Consider the following 21,130-nt stretch of genomic DNA (forward strand, 5'->3'; position numbering starts at 1 on the left):
TTAGACTCGGCTCCGAAGCGCCCTCCTTCCTGTTGGGATACTCCTTGGCAGTTTCCAGAAGTGGAGTACCTTTAGGGACACTACTCAAAGAGAGGTTACTCACCATGTCCAGTGACTGGAATTCGTGATGTGTACACCTCCGGGTGCTCCACTACCCACTAACTCCTGCCTCATTTCCTCTGTGGGACTTTGTGGTAGAGCAGGTACGAACGGGTGGTTCGCCCATGCAGCCCTACACATTCTCAGTATGGGGCACGAGGCTGTATGGCCTTCATGTGCAGGCTGAATGAGCACTTCTATTGAAAACCTCCGATTGAAGGCACGGGAGGCTCATGCACACCTTAAGTGGAGTACCCTCAGGGGGAGACACTTTGAAGAACATCAGTTCCTGCACAAGATGAGTAACCTCTCCTTTATGATTAAAATTTTTTTGACAGAATTCCATGTCACCAAAACTTCAAAAGGTATTGTTTTTGTTATAATGCAGAACAACAAATTTAAAAACCTTGAAATTTGCTGCAAAATGGAATTTTCATCCTCTGCAGAGCTCTAACATTTAATTCGGACTAGTATAACTAACTTAAAGAACAGTGGAGTGTTATCATGTATGGGATAGTTGATTTGTTCAGAGATTGGAAAAGAAGAATCCATGTATTGCACTGCAGTGTGAAAGACACAGGTTTGGAAACGATTGAAGTTAGCTTAGTTTCAGTCAGTGGAGGCCAGTATATATCATGGAGCTGACATAGAAGAAACAACTTGCATATACTCTTTAATGAAGTGAACTGTGACATTGCAGTATCAGAGGGGTAGCCGTGTTAGTCTGGTTCTGTAGAAGCAGCAAAGAATCCTGTGGCACCTTATAGACTAACAACGTTTTGCAGCATGAGCTTTCGTGGGTGAATACCCACTTCTTCGGATGCAAGACACTTGCATCCGAAGAAGTGGGTATTCACCCACGAAAGCTCATGCTGCAAAACGTCTGTTAGTCTATAAGGTGCCACAGGATTCTTTGCTGCTGTGACATTGCAGTGGTGTTAATTGACTCACCCAGAAACCAAATGAACGTTTAAGGTGTTTGTTCTGACTTAAACTCCTACATTCCAAGCGTCCTTAATACTGTTTCTTTACTTAGGTGAGACTGACATTTGTGATCAGCTATGGTGCTTGACCTAAGTATCTCCCCAGTTTGATGGTGGAGACAACTTGTGGTAGAGCATTTTCAGTGATGGATGTGCTAGAACGTGCACTCCTCTCCCTCTTTAAACAGTGCTCAGGCTTGTTGGTCTTTGGAGTACTTGATTTCTTAGGCTTTTCCTGTGTGGGTTAGTTAATAGGGTGGGAGTGGATTGAGGAAGAAGACTAAGATAAAGTAGTTAATTTTAATAAATCTTTCAAAGAAATAAATAAAGCAACGATAGTAAAAGTAGTTACATGTGTCCGTACCTAGAGGAAAGATGCTGGAGTCATGAAAGCTGTACATAAGGACAAACAAAGAAGTATATTCTGTTCCTCTTGCCACTCTTTTCTTGTCATTTTATAGAACTTGTCTTTAAAATGTTGTATAAGAGGGCGAAGCCATTTGGGTAATCAACTTTACGCTGTATATTGTGAATGGATTGTGTCTCAGACATTGTTATTTTCAGCAATTAGCTGTGGTCATTAACATTTTGAATTTCTTTTTGAAAAGGGTGTATCTTTATCAGAAGATGCTCCAGCAGATACTGCTTCTGACACACAGGATGAGACTCAGTTTCTGGATGATCACACTTCTGAAGATGCATCTGAGATGGGTGCTCCGGGAAGTAAAAAGGATTCACCTGTCAGTAAAACTATCAGCGATGGTAAATTGGTGAAAGGTATGTTGAGACAGCTGGAAGATGAAGTCTTTGTAGGCATACATTTTAAAACAAATCTATAATTAGCAAGGAAAGGACTTTAGTGTAAAGGCATCAGAAAGCACCGAACTGAATAATTTGATTACTTTCATACTTAAGTGTGTCAAACTTTGAGTTTGAAACCCAAGAGGATAGTAACTTGAATGTCAAAAAGTTTGAAGAAAGCAGAATTGTATAGGGTTTAAAACTAGTATGTAAAAGGAACTGATATTTATAGACCAGTTACTTAAAATTTTGTGGCTATTAATAATTTTATATATCCGTACTACACTTGCATAATTTCTAAATGTTAACAAATGGTATGTTCTGGCTCACTCTTAAGTTTAGAAACCATGGTATACATTTTCAGATGGGCAAAGTCCTAGCCTCCATATTTGTGGGCCTTCTTTGTTTTCAAAACTAGTGCTAGGTTTAAGGCCATGTCTATACTACAAAGTTAAGTCGACTTCATGTAAGTTGACATCGAGCCTCCAATTTAAGCAAGTCAGTCTTGCGTGTCCACGCTACGCTCCTTGTGTCGGCGGAGCGCATCCTCACTAGTAGGGCTTGCATTGATGCACGAAGCAATGTACTGTGGGTAGCTATCCCACAACAATAGTCACACGTCATCTTGAAACAGTGAAACAAGCACTGACTGGTGGGACAGCATCGTTATGCAGCTATGGGATGACGAGCTGTGGCTGCAGAACTTTCGAATGCGTAAGGCCACTTTCCAGGAACTGTGTGGAGAGCTTTCCCCAGCTCTGAAGTGCAGCAGTACTAAAATGAGTGCTGCTCTGACAGTGGAGAAGTGAGTGGCAATAGCTCTGTGGAAGCTTGCAACGTCAGACTGCTACTGGTCAGTGGGGGGCATCTATTTGGATGTGGGTAAATCTACCGTGGGATCTGTTGTGATCCAATTTTGCAGGGCCATCAACAGACTTCTGCTAAGAAGGGTAGTGACTCTGGGCAATGTGCAGGACATAGTGAATTGTTTTGCCGCGATGTGGTTCCCTAACTGTACTGGGGTGCTAGACAGAACGCATATCCCTATCTTGGGATCAGATCACCTTGCCAAAGAGTACATAAACCGAAAGGGGTACTCAGTGGTGGTGCAAGCGCAGGTGGATCATGGGCTGTTTCACTGACATCAACGTTGGATGGTGGGGAAGGTGCAGGATGGGATATGTGCATCTTTAGGATCACAGGTCTATTCAGAAAGCTGCAAGCAGGGACTTTCTTTCCAGACTGCAAAATAACCATTGGTGGTGTTGAAATGCCAATCATGATCCTGAGAGACCCAACTTACTCCTTGCTTCCATAGTTCATGAAGCTTCATGCTGACAGCCTGGACTGCAGTAAGGACCCGTTCAACCATAGGCTGAGCAAGTGCAGAATGGTGGTGAATGTGCCTTTGGACATTTAAAAGGTTGCTGGAGTTGTTTGCTTCCTAGGTTAGACCTCAGTGAAAGCAATATTCCCATTGTTGTTGTTTCTGCCTGCTGTTTGCTCCATAATATCTGTGAAACAAAAGGAGTTAAATTTCAGCCGGGGTGGCGGGGGTTGAGGCAGATTGCCTGGCAGATGTTGAGCAGCCAGAAACCAGGGCATTAAGAAGAGCACATAGAGGGGCTCTGCGTCTCCGTGAGGCTTTGAAAACCAATTTCAGCAATGAACCAGAGTAATGTGACGCTTATCTGTATTGTTCCTTACCAAACTATTCCCTCCAGTGCATTTTCTCCCCTATAAACTCCACCCCCACCAACCACCATGTGTTGAATGAATAAAGAGCCTTTTCTCTTCAATCCTTTAAGTTTTATTATGCACACACTCAGAGACAGCAAAGAAAAGTAAATTAACCTGGGGCAAAAGGGCTGATAATATTGTTGGTGGGAGGAGAGGGGGACAAGGAAAGCCTCATAAAACGTTTGGAGGAAGAGGATGTAGAACTGGGTGATGATGACAGCAGAGGAAATCTAGCATCCAGCTGCCTTTTTTGAATCTCAACCAGACGAATCAACATGTCTGATTGCTCCTTCAGAATCTACAGCATCTCTTCCTGCGTGGCATGCTCTTGTTCCCTGCATGCTCTCCTGTCCTCCCTGTCCATGCCCAGGTTCTCAGAAAGTGTAATCCTTCATGCTCTGAACTACGTCTTGTCACTCTCAGAGGCACGCATTGACTCATTAAACATGTCCTCCCGACTCTTCTTTTTCTGCCTTCTTAGATGGGGAAGTCTCTGTCCCTGTGTGGAGGATGCGCTGACAGACAAGGTTTCAGCTGCAAGGAATGCAAAGCACATAGCATTGACAGTTCATACATTGTTTCTGGTACAAGGTTAATTTTTTTTATTAAAAATACACCTCTCAATATACTTCACTGCAAGCCACAACGTAGTCACAACCACTGGCTATTGCAAGAGTCGGTCTGCTCCAGCGACGTTGAGTAAGGCCATGGAAGCATGGGCGAGAGGACTTGCGCTGTTGCTTTTGTGAAGACATCGTTGGGATCACAGGTTGGAACTTGAGAAAAGCCCACTTCCCCTAGCAACCAGAATGGTGCTTGAGGACAGGCACCAGTGTAATGCCCCCCAAATAGTTTGTTTTTTATAAAAGCGGCACTGTGTTGAGGGGGAAGGGAGACAAACAAGAAGACGCCACCCCCATCCCTTTTTTTCAATGCTGCTTGCAATACACGGTCAGCCTTTCCAACCACAACCAGGGCACATGTGGTTATGTGACCCAGATTTAATCAAATAGGGCAGATTACTTGCTTGAATTGTTTGTGGTTTAAGGGCTATCGTTGAAAACTTTCCCCATATCACATGGGTTACCTTATGCAAAATCACTCTCCTGAGGGTAACCGAGGCAGCAAGGGAGCAGATGCTGCAAGCGTCTGGGTACAGACCTGGTCCTTATGCTGCAGTGATGCCACCGATACCCACTACACCTACTTTTTTATTCAGATTAAACATAAATAATAGCATGTAACCGCTACAGTTTGATTGGAAATGTGCACTCACCAGAGGTGCCTTCCCCAGCATGACACTCTGACACCAACTGGTCCTGTGAAGGGATATGCTCCAGGGCAAAAAACAGTTCTTGGCTGTTGGGAGAATGGATCCTCTGCTTGCCTGCCTCACATTCTTCTTATCATCATCCTCAACAGTGTCCTCCTCGTTGTTGCTTGAGGTCGCCGGGGCTCCTGGGAGGTATCTGTGGAGTGTTTTGGGGTAGTGGTGGGGTTACTGCCAAGATTCATATGCAGCTCCTCATAAAAGGGTCATGTCTGTGGGACAGAATCAGAAAGACTGTTTGCCTCCCTTGTTTTCTGGTAGGCTTGCTGAAGGGCCTTTATTTTCACACGGCACTGCTGCGTGTCCCTGGTGTAGCCCTTCTCTCCATGCCCCATGTGATCTTGGCATAGATGTCAGCATTTCTTCTGCTGGATCGGAGTTCTACGTGCACAGATTCTTCTCCCCACACAGCAATAAGATCCTCCACCTCCTGTGTACTCCATGCTGGAATGCATTTGCAGCCTTGAGTTTCTGTGATCAGCTGTGCTGGCGAGCTCTCCACACTGGTCAAACAGGAAATGAAAATTCAAAAGTTCCCAGTCCTCCTGTGTGCCTGGCTGACGTGCAGTGGAGTTGAAGGTGCTCTCCAGAGCGGTCACAGTGGAGCACTGTGGGGCTCCTGGAGGCCAATTGATTTGAATTATACGATGCAGTCGTGTCAACCTGTGGATGTCGAATCAAGTGCTACACCTCTTGCAGAGGTGGAATACCAAAGTTGATTTTACAGGCCACTTAGGTCGGTGGAAGGGACTCAGTAGCGTAGACACATACATTATTAGATCGACTTAACATGGCTTATGTCAACCTAAGTTTGTAGTGTAGACCAGGCCTAAATCTGAGTTTATGTGCCTCTTAACTACCTGATTTGTGCCTGCAATAATAACTCAAATTTGTGGATGTTTTGTGCATTGGCAAAAGGAAGGCTACCCTTATGAAATGTCCTCTCCCATCTTCTCCCCCCCCCCCCATTGGTATCTATTTTATATTACCAACTTTTTTTTGTACAAGAAACTGTACTGAGTTGTTTTATGCACAATAAGAAAATGCAACTAGCCTCAAAATTTCTAATGATTGAAACAGTTTGTATCTCTCAGGATTAGTCTATTTCAGATGGCTACTGTTTGACAATAAATAGCATACAATTTTTAATAAATTGAGTTATTCAGCACTAGACCATATTTTTATATGGTGAGTGTTTGAACTTCGTGGTACCTTATTTTTGCCATTGCTAAGCAATTTAAAAACATAAGGACATAAATCTGTTTTGTTTAATAATTGAAAGCACTGAGCAAAATAGGGTTGTGGATAAAATGGAATCTTTAAGACTTCTGCCTGATTATTTCATCTGGAAAATGCTGTAGTCTAGTTGAAACTGCTGCAAATATTGGAAGTATATTGAGGTCACTTTCCACAATTACTTATCTCTTCATTTGCTGGAAGAAAGAGCCTTGCTGAAGGAGAAGTCTATTTAATGCTAGATGAATTTTCTGCATGTGAAATGTTAGCAGTTGGAGGACAATGGGGAAGATATGTTTCAGACCAACCTTGCGAAGTCAGCTAATGGAGTTGAAATGCACTAAGTCTGTGTGGTAGACGTATTTCCATTGAAGGGCCTGTTTCCTGGGCTGTTGGCATCCATTTACTTGATTTATTGGGAAAGGAAGCAAAAAAATACTTCCCCCTTCTTTTTACAGCTTGCTGCAAAGATAAAAGCACATTAGATCATAATTCTCTCGTTTTGTTGACATGACTCTTAAATTGTTTAACATTAATTATTTCTAATGTACAATTTAGTAATCTTGTTTAGACAAGAGTCCTGAGCCTCCACATAATTTATACTAAACAAATGGGCAAATAGAACAGCTAAACTTCTGTCAATGACTTCTAGTGTCCTTAAAGGAAAAATCTTAATCCAAGAGTAGAGCAGCTCATGAACCACAGAGGTCTTCAGAAATCTGAAGTCCTTGGGGTAATTAAGACATTACACAATCATCTTAGTAAGAACTGGGCTTTTGAAAATTTCTCTTCCAGTAGATGCCAAAGGGCAGATATCAGACCCAACTTTAGAACCTTCTGGGGGCTAGAGGGAAGAGAAACAATGTATGGCAGAGAACACCTTCCATCTCCATACCAAGGTCCTTTAATAAGTAGCAAGTCTCGGACCCATGCAGACAACCCCCTTTCTTCCAGAGGCTCCAGGTAATTATTCCTATTGACTTTTCCCTTCCCTCTTCTAGCTCTGTTTCCCTCCCAGAGCTTTCTGAGCTCCCATTGAGAACCTAGATCCCTTGGTCTTTTCAGGGAGCCACAGTCACCTCCACTCCAGGCCTGTCCCAGAACTAATGTATTCAGGTCTGTGTCTTTTACCCCGGACCAAGTATGGATGAGTTCCTGTCCAACTACTCAGAGAGCACCTCTGCCACTGTCTGCATCCCTAAGCAGATCCACTTAAGATCCAAAGTGGCTTCAGGAAGCACTGCCCATCACCCCAATCCTCAGTCCTGAGCCCCCTCACACCCAAACTCCTGCTGCTGGGGAGTGGGGGGGCGCGAGACTGCCACAGCAGCAGCTGGTGCAACTGACCCAGGGGCTGCCCGAGCTGCTCAGGCAGCTCAAGGGCCAGCTGCACCAAGCTGCTGCAGAAGTCTCAGAATCTGACCTCAGTGACAAACACGCAGCCTTACGTATAGATAATAAATTTTGCACACCGCTTTTTGGCTAAGTTTGTAAGGTATACAACTGGTGAAGGCTATATTACAAATATGTGCATTGCCTATTTAGCCATATGGTGAAAAATGCACAGGTTAAAAGTGACTAGTGTGGACTGCTGTTTGCTTTGTAAGAGGGAATCCTACTCTCGTGGACATTCACACAGGAGTGGGAGGGTTTTTTCCCCCTGGGGGCTTCACAAGGTGCGTTCTAGTGGTATCTAGCCATTTCTTCCAGAATGTAGCTGCTTTTTGTATTTTTCCCAGTCTTTTTATTTTACTTATTTGTGTATACACACACAGATACATTTATAGATAGATAGATATACACACACAAATATCAATAAATATTTTTCCCCCCTAGGACATCTACAAAAAGGTTTACTATTAAGGTTGTACAATTAAGCATTTAAATCAGGATTGTGTGATCAACTGCAACTCATTCCCCGTCTGGGGCAAACTCTTTTTGTTTAAAATAAAAACACATAGAGAAGATAGGGACTAAATAACGTCTGATCCAAAAGACCCACAGAATGACCTGCACAGAACTCTACTTACATTTCTTGGAAGGGTAGGAGAAGTTCAGATCGTGGTAAGGTCAGCTCATATTTCTGAAGAATCTGGGTCTTCCAGATCTGATGTTGAGACCAACTCAATATGGCAGATATCTTTCCCATTATCGATACCATTTTAAACTTCAGCATTCTGTTTTATAAAATGTCCTGTTTTGTCCAAATGGCAAGTAGAAATTGCATGCTATTTCCACTTTTCAGTATTTTGAGTATAGTAAAGGTATATTCAGTATTATTCTATTTGTAGAGTGCTACACTGTTATGGAAAAAACTATTCCCTGTGAACTTTTTCATTTGCCTTGGAATTTCATCTTGACTTTTTTAGCATATCAGTTAGATTCTTGTTATAACCAATCTAAGCATCTGAATATTTTTGCCTTTTAGCAAAAGGAATTTTCTGTCTATAACTTGCTTGTTTATTTCTCAGTAATTTTCATTGGGAAATTCCAACTGCTGATACCAAAGGGTTAGTAAAAGCTTGTGTGCTCCGTTGGCCTCTTGTCCATGTGTTTTTTTATAATATTTTTTCAACCTGTGACTTAACTTTTTATACAATTGATCCATTGGATGACTGAGGGCTTGTCTACACTGCAAATAACAGTGCTGCAACTTTCTCGCTCAGGGGTGCGAAAAAACACCCCTGGTAGCACAGCAAGTTGCAGCGCTGTAAAGTGCCAGTGTAAACAGTGCCCAAGCACTGGGAGCCGTGTTCCCAGCACTGGAAGTGATGCTCCTCATTGAGGTGGTTTTTTTTTTTTAGAATTCTGGGATTTGCCAGTTTTTTAGAGTTGCCAGTGTAGACTAGCCCTGAGTGTGTTCCTTCTGTCAAACCTGGCGAAAGGTCAGAAAAGGCAGCTCAACAACTAGCAGATAAACACTAAACTGATGTCTTTTCATTGAAGTTTAAGCTAAATGAACGTGAGAGGCCATGCTAGATCGGACCAGTGGTTCATCTTAGTCCAGTATCTTGTCTTCTGACAGTGGTCAATGCCAGGTGCTTCAGAGGGAATGAACAGAACAGGCAATCATTGAGTGATCCTCTGTTGTCAACTCCCAGCTTCTGGCAGTTAGAGGCTAGGGACACCCAAAGATTGGGGTTACATCCCTGACCATCTTTGCTAATAGCCATTGATGGACCTATTCTCCAAGAACTTATCTAATTCTTTTTTGAACCCCATTACAGTTTTGGCCTTCACATCTTCCCCTGGCAATGAATTCCACAACTTGACTGTGCACTGTTTGAAGGATTTACCCTCCTTATGTTTGTTTTAAACATGCTTCCTATTTATTTCACTGGGTAACCCCTGGTTCTTGTGTGAAGGGGTAAATAACACTTACCAGTACTCATTTTCTCTACATTATTCATGCTTGTACAGACCTCTTAGTTGTCGCTTTTCCAAGCTGAAAAGTCTGTCTCTTTAATCTGTCCTCATAATGATTTAACAATGGTGTAGTGTAGTTATTGCCTTCTACAGGCCATTTTTATACTGAGATTAAAATGTAGTAACTACTTGTTTGCTTCAGTTTTAAGGTGTCAAGTTGTATGAAATGCAGAGGAGGAATGTATTTTTACCCCCACGCAGCAAGGGTTGTAAAGTAAAAAAGCACAGCCTAATACAGGGGTTGGCAACCTTTCAGAAGTGGTGTGCCAAGTTTTCATTTATTCACTCTAATTTAAGGTCTCGCGTGCCAGTAATATTTTTTAACGTTTTTAGAAGGTCTCGTTCTATAAATCTATAATATATAACCAAACTATTGTTGTATGTAAAGTAAATAAGGTTTTTAAAATGTTTAAGAAGCTTCATTTAAAATTAAAATGCAGAGCCCCCTGGACCGGTGGCCAGGACCTGGGCAGTGTGAGTGCCAGTGAAAATCATCTCGCATGCCGAAGGCGGCACATGTGCCATAGGTTGCCTACTCCTGGCCCAATACTACAAATCTAGATGTCTCAAGCATTTCCAAGCTACAAACTTCATGAATGTATTTTTAAAGTTCTCCTTATTTCAGCTGTAGCACACAATGTATAAATTATGCCTAACCTTAAACAATAGAATTATTTAAGAATGTAGAAAATATCAGCATGTGCTGGTCTTAAGCACTCAAAAGCTGCATACTAGTTTTTGCAAGGAAGAGATGATATAAACAATGATTTTTTTTATTATTTTGAACCAGATATAAAAATTAAATTTAGTTCTATTTAACTTTTTTTTGCAATGAATACAGAAAACAGCATGTAAATGCATCTCTAATGAGAAGGCTGAGCAATTTATAGAAGCAGCTAGAAAACATTGTCTGGGGGGGATGATCAGCCATTTTCCCTTTCCCCAGAGTAGTGTGTACTGCTAACAGCACACTGTGTTTTGGGCGAGAGGATTGTAAAAATGGGGCAGTCATGTTTCATCTTTCAGAATTTAATCTGCAGAGGTGGTAATTAATTAAGCAGAAGAATTTAACCTGCTTTCCACAGTAGTGGTAGTGATACGTAAAAGTGTTACTCTTTTATCCAACAGCATCATTTGCTCCAATAAGCTTTGCAATCAAGGCCAAAGAAAATGACCTCCTTCCCTTGGAGAAAAACCGTGTTAAGCTGGATGATGACAGTGATGAGGAGGAGGAAGAGGGCAAGGAAGGCCAAGAGAATGCTAGCAGCTCTTCAAATATTAATCCAACACTCACCACTCCCTGTACTGCTGCCGAAGAGAAAAAACCTCAGCTTACCCAAGAGGAGTTGGAAGCCAAACAAGGTATGCTGAATAATACTGAAAATGATAAATTGCCTAAACTAGTCTGAATTTTTCAGACCTCAAAAACATTGTAAATAAGACTTGGTTTTAGTTATTTTGGATCTTAACTCAGTGGCAGTATCGTAGCCAATGAGGTTAATCCGAGGCGCGATTATTGCTAGTTGAAAACTTTTCTGTTTTTGAAAATGTTTTGAATCACTGTTCTCTCTACTTCTCCTGCTAATCTCCTCACTTAAATAGGTTTCCCATACATTGCTATTGTCAATTTAGATGGTAAGGAATCAAGCTGGCATCCCGATCAGCAACAAATTAATACACTGGAGCAGAGTGACTTTATTAGTCCATATGATATTTCTTTGTTTTGATTACAGCTCCTGAGTGAAATGTTAAACTTTTAGTTTTAAGGCTGTATTAATATGTATGGACATGCCTTTCTTTGTTGGCTTTCTCTGTAGAACCCTTAATGCTTCCAGCTTTCTTGCAGTCATGTATCTTACTCATACTCTCTAAAGACATGTTGCTCTCTTGTTACTGGTGTAATGCATTGCTATAAGCTTTTGCCTGTTGCTCTGTTTATTTTGTGTGTTTGGGGGCAGAGAAGATTTGAATTAAGTGATCATTTAAGAGGATCAGACACCCTTAAGCCATTTCACATTATATGTTAATTTTATAAATGTGAAGATGCTGGCAATGTGTCTGAACAAAACATTGATGTCGCTTGTTTTTAAAACCTTGCTTTTATATACCTGTCAGTATTCATGGTCACTTATATCTTTTTATCCTGCAAATGAATTTTGCTGTTTCAGAAAATGTATCATGGAATTGCTTAATAGCATATCCTTTTTGCATTATGCATTATATTCTACTGCAACGATGCATATCTGTCACAGATACAAGGTTTTTGATTTAGTAACTAATAAATATAAACATGGAATACAGTTGTTTAACAAGAAGAATTATGTACCACATAGAAAATGTTAGCCATTAAAAGAAAATACATACCAAAAACTTGACACAGCAAAAATATCCATCCAGCATCTGTGTAGAATGCAGGAAATGTATAGTGGAAACTGAAAATGACTATACAAACTGCTATGAGATTCACACAATACATTAAAACTTTTTTTCTCTAATCATTAGTGAATGTTGCTTGTACCAGTTGTATGTTACAAAAAAAAAAAAAAAAAAAGGGAGGGTGGGGAAGCTGCAAAGTTTATATCAACTTTGAGGAGCATTGGGTATAAAGAGGGGTGAGGATCAGTACTGCACTGCACAGTGGTTTGTTTTTGTTTTTTGCTTGGATTATTACTTTTAGCTAAGAATAGAAAATGATTTATATTAGCATTTTTCATGGCTGGCAAAGGTACTTAGAGAATATGATAGGTGATCTTTTATTCTGTATTTTTAAGTGCAAAAATATCATTAAAATAGTATTTTGGAACAATGTATCTTTCCCCAGCACAAACTCCACGAGATAGGAAAATGTCTCAGTAGAAGCAAAGCTCTGCAAAGTCTCTCAAGAAATGGGTTTCGCCCCTTATAAAAAGTTTCAGAGTATTTATTACTAGAAATTAAGCAACTACATTTCTACACTAAAAATCACTTTTATTTTGTAATCTCATAATTAACAAACGTAGTTAAAAAAACAGGAGTACTTGTGGCACCTTAGAGACTAACAAATTTATTTGAGCCTAAGCTTTCGTGGGCTATAGCCCACTTCTTCGGATGCATAGAAAGGAACATATATTGAGGAGATATATATACACACACACACACACACACATACAGAGAGCATGAAAAGGTGGGAGTTGTCTTAAAAACTCTGAGAGGCCAAGACAACTCCCACCTTTTCATGCTCTCTGTATGTGTGTGTGTGTATATATCTCCTCAATATATGTTCCTTTCTATGCATCCGAAGAAGTGGGCTATAGCCCACGAAAGCTTATGCTCAAATAAATTTGTTAGTCTCTAAGATGCCACAAGTACTCCTCTTCTTTTTGCAGATACAGACTAACACGGCTGCTACTCTGAATTGTAGTTAAATTACCATTTCATTTGTCGAATATCCTTGAATATATAATAGTAATGAAGACGATAGCTCAGACTTGCGTTTGGCTACTTTAAAAGGTTGTCAGTACATGTTTAATTGGAAAAGCTTTATATAAATATTTCAAGTGTACAAGATATTCCCAGACACCATTTGGCAGTCCCATATATGCATTATATGATGATCTTCCAACTGCTTATCAATAAATGAAAATAAAACGGTCATCCAGACCAACTTTGATTGAAGTATATAACAGGGGTGACCAAATTTACTGGCCCTCTGAGCTGCATGTGACAATCTTCAGAAGTTTCGAGAGCCACATTGTGCCTGCCTTGAGGCGGCCCCGCCCCCCTCCCCGCTGGGCAGAAGCCCCTACCCTACCACCCTGCTGCAAGGCCGAGGTCCCGAGCTCCCCGCAGTCTAGTAAATGGAGAATGGGGAGGGGGCATGGGGGTCGTACTTTAACAGTAAAAGAGCCGCATGTGGCTCATGAGCTACAGTTTGACCATGCCGAGTATATAATTTGTTTTTTTTTCAAATTACAGCTACATTATGCACTTTGGTCCCACATGCTTTATAGAAAATATTCCTGATCTAAATAAAAATTATAATAAATTATTCCCTATGAAGAATAATTTGAAAAGTGTAATTACATTAAGGATTTCCACAGTGACTAAAAAATTAGTGCATCATTCAAGTCGTATATTTTCTTGATGTTTTAAAACTTTTCTCTGTGTACACCTCAGTATGATTTTGCGTGGTGCTTTACAGAAATTCTTGGCGATTTTATGGTACAAACCACAACATTTATAATATAAATGAGAAAAACACAGGAAATAAAAAAGGAGCGGGATAAAGATTCCAACAATAAAGGTGTGCATGTGAAGTTTGCAAGTTTGTTTTTTGGTAAGACTAGAAAGGTGAAGCCATATTTCACTAGTGGAGGTCACTGGCTGTACAAGAAGGTGAATTTTGAGGATATATTACAAGGAGAGTGGGGATGCTTGCTGAGGAGAGGGAGGCTGTTACAAGCAGAGGGGCCTCTGGGGAAAGCGTGGGCAGCCGAAGAAAGACAGGGAACAAGAAGCCTAGAAGAGTCAGCAGAGCGCAAGACAGACTAGGAAGACACAAGGAAAGAATTGTAAGCAGATGCAGTCTTATGAAGGCCTTTAAAAGTGAAGGTGAAGGGTTGGAACTCTATGTATACAAAAAACCAGCGAACAGATACAATAGGGATGTGACATGGTCAGGGTCATGAAATTAACGTTATTTTAGATGGTTGATAGGAGTTGGGGAGGGTTGGAAAGGAGGATATTAGTAAATTTCCGACTACCATATACATGAAAACCACGTGTATATATATATGATATATATATGTACCATGCATATAAATACACGTTAACAGTTGAATCAAATTAAAATTTACATATTTCCATAATACAGTGAAATATGGAATTATAATTTGCCAAGGACTGTACCTTAAATTCATAACACTAGAAACTATAGACTATATATGTTGCCTTTCCCTTTGCCTGAATGTGCTTTGTTATTATGGCAGTGAGATGCAAAGGCTCAACCTAAGTATTTTTGAAAAAAAAATATTTTTTTAGTGGAATTATTTATCAGAAGTATTTATATGAAATCTTCCCAGTTAAATTCCAGGTGAGTATTTTTGGAGTGGCAGGTTAAGGAAACTAGTAGAGGCTGAACTATTTAGTAATTGTAGGGAGGGAAAGTTGCTAGATGTTATCATATTCCAGGGGAGTTCTTCTTTGCTTATCTTTTGGACAGATGAACTATATTTTTAATATATTTACTGATATTGATAAACATGTAAGTTTTTGGAAAGAGTAACATTTCATTTAAAGGAGCAGCAGTCTGAATTTAAGAAAATATGGTCATCTTTCATGGGACCCTCTAGCTAGTATTTTTTTTATTGAAACAAGAATTTTAAAAGGGGAATTATTCTGCAACTAATAGGTATTGATACTTTGTTAGAAGCAGTGTGCTCAAATTCTGCTGGTTACATGTTACACTGTGAAGAGGGTTTTCTGTAAGATTTCTAAATCTGAGAGAGAGTTATTGGTTTAAATACCTAAATATGTTTTTCTGCTAATAAAAACTAATTGTTCTGAATCCTGTAGAATTAATTTTGCCAGAGTTCAAAGGTCTGTGATTTTTCTATTTTGAGAAATATACAGCTGATATATCTGTGTTTATAAAATGTGAAATGGAGAAATGTATCACTCCAACTCAATAAAGAGGCAATGGCAATATAAATTACGTTGCAGGTCTTAATTAGTTGTCATTTGCAATTTGTCTATCCTATTAAAAAGTATGTATTTAATGATTTTAAGGTTACTTGAACAGAATTAACCAAATACATTTGTGGTTTAATCAGGATACTTTTGTAATCATAGCACATTATCTCATAGTGTGCTTTGCTTAATTTCCTTTGAAGGAATAATAATAAGAATCTATAATTCCTAATAGTCAGAAGTACTTTGTTTTCCTGCAGGTAGTAAACAAGAGTTCTTGGAAGAATAGTTGCTCAATAATACTTAAGAATTCTTAGTGAAAGTATCAATTCTGTAGTCAACATTGAAAACTTAATTTTCATTAAAAACCCTTTTTTGTGATGTCTCTTTCCCCCCTCCGCTCTCCAATTTAATTTCCTCGTGGGCATATTGACCTGTAATTTCTCATATGGTCTCCAGAAGAGTTTTATGGCAAACTGATGCTATTTTGAAAAGGTATTTTGGAGATGTGGGATTTTATTTTTATTTTTTTAAAAGTTGTTTTTCCCATTTGAAACCTCTTTTTTCAAAGTAGTATTTAAAAAGATAATCTAAAAACAAAATCATTATTTAAAATATTTTTCTCACCAAGCATCAATAGGAACTCTCGCATATTGAAAACAGCTATAAAGGTAGGCAGAAACATCTAGCATTAGTAGCTAGAACTTCCTAGAAGCTCCATCAGGTCTTGGCTGATATTTATAACTTGATTGGTCAAGTCAATAGAGCTTGAAAAGGGCAAATGCCGTATAGCTCTGGTTCAAGGGATTTGGAAGGGCTGCTCACTCTCCTGGTGGATCTTGTAAAGTCATCACTGTATCTGCTTGAAAGAACTCTCATGTTTTCCTAATTAATTTAGGAATTACAACATCAAATACCTGCTTATTCATCATTTCTGGACAGAACTTTTTATGCAAGAATAAACCTGCAGAGAATTGTTCAGAAAACATGTATGCACTACAGTATGAACTACCTTGCATCACTAATTATAATATGAAATAGAAACACATTCAGTTGCTTATTGACAAAATATTTGCTATATTGCCTTCATAATAATGTGCCCACTAAAAAAGTCTTCAGTAACTTCCCCAGCAGAGCTTTTTAAACTAGAGTTCTCTTTCAAGATAGATATACACTACTACCTCAATATAACGTGGTCGTGGGAAGCCAAAAATCCCTGCCGCGTTATAGGTGAAACGCCGTTATATCGGGGTAGCGGTGGCAGGGCTGCAGCAGTGATTTAAAGAGCCCCAGGGCTCCGGCCGCGGGGAGCTCCAGGCCCCTTAAATCGCCGGCGGAGCCCCACTGCCGCAGCCCTGGGGTAGTGGCGGCAGGGCTCCAGCGGTGATCTAAAGGGCCCGGGACTCCCCGCAGCAGCCAGAGCCCCGGGTCCTTTAAATCGCTGCTGGAGCCCCGCTGCTACCACACTATATGTGAACTCGTGTTATATCGGGTTGCATTATAGCGAGGTAGAGGTGTATTATAAACAAAAAGATCCTCATTAGAGCATTTTAGTTGAACAAAAGTACTTAACTCTAAATCTTCTGAGTTCCAAATATGTATGGTTCAACAGTAAATTCAACTTTGACCTGATTAACCTACATATCTACTTTACTCCATATACATTTCCCTGTCTTTGCTGTGAGCAATCACCAACTTTCACATATTGGCTACAGACCCAATTCCTTTTGGACTGCCAGCCCATCGAGAGCCAGAGATATTAATTTCTTCTCACATCAACGATATCAAACATTTCTGAAAGTTATAGCTATGCACACACGTATCCCAGTTAGGTTGACAAAGAGCAGGAAAGCAAGTCGAATTAATTTTTGTTTTGGAACGTTAGTTTGAAATTAACTGTCATAAAGTATTTTCTGAATTAATATTTAGTGTTCTCTGTTCTAGTAAGGTTTGTTTTGTTTAACATATACACATTTCCAGCTTTAACTCTCAAAGGTGTATTTTTTCTCTGGGAATTCCCTATTGTCTTCAAGTCTGAAGAGATTTTATTTAAATGTTCAGTTATTGTGAAATTAGCTCCTTTGTGTTTTTTATCTCTCTTCAGAAACTTGATGAAACTTGTACAGAGTTGAAATAATCCAGTTAATTTATAAGCCAACATTTGAAAATATCTTGATGTAGAGGAGAGTGTTTTTATACAATAATCAATCTACTATAGATGAAAAATTGCTCTTCAGATTTTCCTTTTATCCAAAAAACAATTGAAAGAATATATATCTTGCCCTTCACTCCTAGAATATTAAAGATGATACATCTGTACTTGAAAGTAAATTGATAGTATATTTGCAGTTAAATGGGGGGACATGTCTATATTTTGCTAGGTGTGAAACACATACATCATATTTAGTGGCATTATATGTAAAGAGTGTGTAACTTGTTGATCGTCAAAGGGAGCCACTTTCATAATGCTACAGAAAAATAATTCTCTACAGTCAGGTCCTAAACTGCACAGTTACAATGGTTGTACTTCTGAGAAGGGCTGTTGGAGGTCTTGCAGGACAGAAAGTGATGTAAATGAGAATGAAGTTGAACTCTTGGGAATATCCTCTGAGTAGATAAGAAACGCTTATTTAAAACAAAACAAAAAATCTAAGCAAAACTTCATGCTTAAGAAGAAAAATTCCCTCCTTCCCGTTCTCCCTTCCCCAAGGTGGCTGTGCTGGGCTGTGAGCATCAGCTCCCCTTCTGTCTCCAGCTTGAGATGTTTTGGGGAAGAAGGGAATGGATAGGCTGTCACTCCCTAGGATGACTCTACAAATCTTGCATTTAGAAGTGGGGGAAAGGTTTTTCTCTGAGTTTAACTATTTAGTATAAAAAGCAGTCTACATTTAAAATGGTAGCAGCAACACAAAGCCTTGTGCTGCCACTGAATGGCAGGAAAAGGATTAGTATCCCTACGCAGGTTTGGTGGGTTTGGGCCCACCTCACTTCTTGTTGAGAAGACCCTAATAATCCACAAAAGAAGAGCAGAAAAACTCTTATCACTCTCTCCCCTCTCCCCCCCCCCCCCACCAAAGAAATTTAAAAATAACAATTGGGACATACTGTTGAAAGGATTACTGGCTATTTAATCAGAAATTTTATTCTTTAAAAATTAGTCCATTTAATGGTATCTGTTCAATATTTGCCTAAACCTCAATGTAGACAGTGTCTACACCTCAGTATAGTGAGTTGTTATGAATGCAGTAACTACAACTCAGAAAGGAGTTGAAAACCTTGACATGCTAGCTTACTACCTTTTTTGTAAAAACAACAAGGAGTCCGGTGGCACCTTAAAGACTATCAGTCCGGACTCCTTGTTGTTTTTGTGGATACAGACTAACACCCCTCTGTTACTTGATACCTTTTTGTAATAAATAACGTTTGAAGAAAATCAGCCATTCTTTTTATAGACTAGTAGTTACATATTGCGACTACAGACTAATGTGGCTTCATATTGTCATCCTTCCCGAAAGAAATGTGAAGATACTTGAGTTAGAGACAGTTTTTTTGTAAATTCAGTGCATGTTTGTATGTTTCCCCCCCATCAGCAAAGCAAAAACTGGAGGACAGACTGGCAGCTGCCGCAAGAGAGAAGCTAGCACAGGCCTCCAAGGAATCAAAAGAAAAGCAGCTTCAAGCGGAACGCAAACGGAAAGCTGCACTCTTCTTGCAGACCCTGAAGAATCCCTTGGCAGAAGCAGAAGTTGAGAAAATTGAGGAGAATTCCTTTAATATGGAGGTAAATTAAGAGTAAATTCCATATACCACAGTGGTTAACAGAGAGAACCTATGAATAGAAATTATTTGACTGTTATTTTTTAATTAAGCTGACTTAGAAGTTACAAGCTCTTCCTGGATAACAGAAACCTCAGTTTAGAAATCTGTCTTTTCAGATGCCTTGTATATTTTTTTAGATCAACAGAAATGTATCTATCACAATTGGTAGATAAATTTGAGAAATATTATTACTGTGTCAGTTTATGTTCTATACAATCAAATGAAAAAAACCATGGTCAGATTTAAATCTAACGCTACATTGAAAATCAATGGATCAGTATCCGACCCACTCAAGATTAAAGTACATCTGATAGCATTTTTCATTTTCAGTTCCTCTGTTGCTTGTTAACCTATAATTGGGGTTTAGAAAAGGCATTTTGAGGTTTCAGTACAGTTCAGCTGTGGTTTGCATACATGTGGTTTATCTAGAGAACTGAAAATTGAGTTAAACTTAGTGTTAAAACTATGCTGCTGGAAATGCTAATACAAGACCCAAACAAGGTGTGTGCACAGTAAGCCCCAGGCAATTGGACACTGAGTTATATTGAAAGACTGATGGTGAGAGAACCCAGGGGCCTAATCATCCTGTCAGTTGCATATCAGTTGACTTCAGTGGAAGTTGCACATGCACAACTAATGGGATCACATGGTCCCTTATGTTTTATTTTTGCTGTTGCTCTTTTCCACTGAGCCTTTATATAGTGTAAGGAACCTGTGTTTTTGGTACTGGAGGAACTTGCAAGTTGGTTTGAAGTATCACGTTGCACATTTCTTATAAAGCTCAATTTTTGATCAGTGGGGATGATTACCTCTTACTGTCTGTCAAGAATGCCAGCATGAAAATTATGATTGGTTTACACTGAAAAGTTAGATCAGCATAGCTACAACTCTTGGATGTGAAAAAGAGACATAGTTAAGCCAATCTAACCCCTGGAGTAGACACTTGGTCAACAGAAGAATTCTTTGTTCAAGCTTGCTACTGCCTCTTAGGGAGGTGGATTACTTACAGCAATGGGAGAAGGGGATTACCTACAGCAATGCGGGAGGGATAGCTCAGTGGTTTGAGAATTGGCCTGCTAAACCCAGGGTTGTGAGTTCAGTCCTTCAGGGGGGCCATTTAGGGATTTCGGGCAAAAATCTGTCTGGGGATTAGTCCTGCTTTGAGCAGGGAGTTGGACTAGATGACCTCCTGAGGTCCCTTCCTGTCCTGACATTCGATGATTCTACATTGAAGTGCTACAACAGGGTAGCTGTAGACATTCTGTAGCAGTGTTTTGAGTGTAGACATAGCCTTAGACATGTGGCCTATGAGAGGCTGCTTTCCCGCCTCTCTCTCTCTCCTACCACTAAAATATTTGTCTGCCGATATGGTTGTCAACCTCACTAGATCTAATACAAGGCAAGAATCAGCTGGGGAGTTTTCAAAATCTTTGTTTGAGTGGGTCAGTACAGTGTTGCTCTCTCATACAGGCAAAGGCTGAAAGCTGCTTGAATGTTGATAATGTCTTAAGATCTGGTTCTGGGGAATAATAGAACTAGCAGTAGTGTCGCCTCACTGCCCTAAATGCCTCTCTTGATCATTGTCACCAAAGAAATTAGGAGCAATTGTCTTGTCAGTGTGAGCCGGTTACTAGAATTTACCAGATCTGGATTAAAGATGATTACTGAATTATTAACCAGTTTTTTTCAGCAGACAATAGAACGGCCAAATAATTTATCACTAGGATAAGACTATTACAAGTTAGTCTGCTGATAACAGCTGAGCATAACAGTATCTTGCTGGCTTCTTAAAGCCCTGTAGCTCTAAGAATTGCATAGATCTTTTTTATAAGATTTGCATTTTAACTAGCCAAGCTTTTAAAGAAGCATCATGGATCAAAAAAAGTTAAATGTTAACACACGTTCTAAAAGTATATTTGTTTTTAATTATCAGGAGACTATCCTGTTGATTTTTAAGGTAATGGACTAATTGAATAACTGGAAGCTCTGTAAAATGAGATAATCTTGCATTTTTATTACAGCCATATAA

General features: G+C 39.7%; 1 protein-coding gene and 1 pseudogene across 7 annotated transcripts in view; both read left to right on the forward strand.

Moving 5' to 3' along the window:
* Nucleotides 1–21,130, forward strand: part of LOC123351270 (splicing factor SWAP) — a 93,755-nt gene that overhangs the window by 41,092 nt on the left and 31,533 nt on the right. For all 7 annotated transcript variants that reach the window (XM_044990561.1, XM_044990559.1, XM_044990560.1 and 4 more), the window contains exons 11-13: nt 1,691–1,859; nt 10,744–10,977; nt 18,873–19,063. In XM_044990561.1, the coding sequence (XP_044846496.1) occupies nt 1,691–1,859; nt 10,744–10,977; nt 18,873–19,063 (594 nt within the window). The remainder of the gene's footprint in view (nt 1–1,690; nt 1,860–10,743; nt 10,978–18,872; nt 19,064–21,130) is intronic.
* On the forward strand, nt 11,078–11,186 carry LOC123351308 (annotated as a pseudogene).

This window comes from Mauremys mutica, chromosome 16 (genome assembly GCF_020497125.1).
Source record: "Mauremys mutica isolate MM-2020 ecotype Southern chromosome 16, ASM2049712v1, whole genome shotgun sequence".
Lineage (NCBI taxonomy): Eukaryota > Metazoa > Chordata > Testudines > Geoemydidae > Mauremys > Mauremys mutica.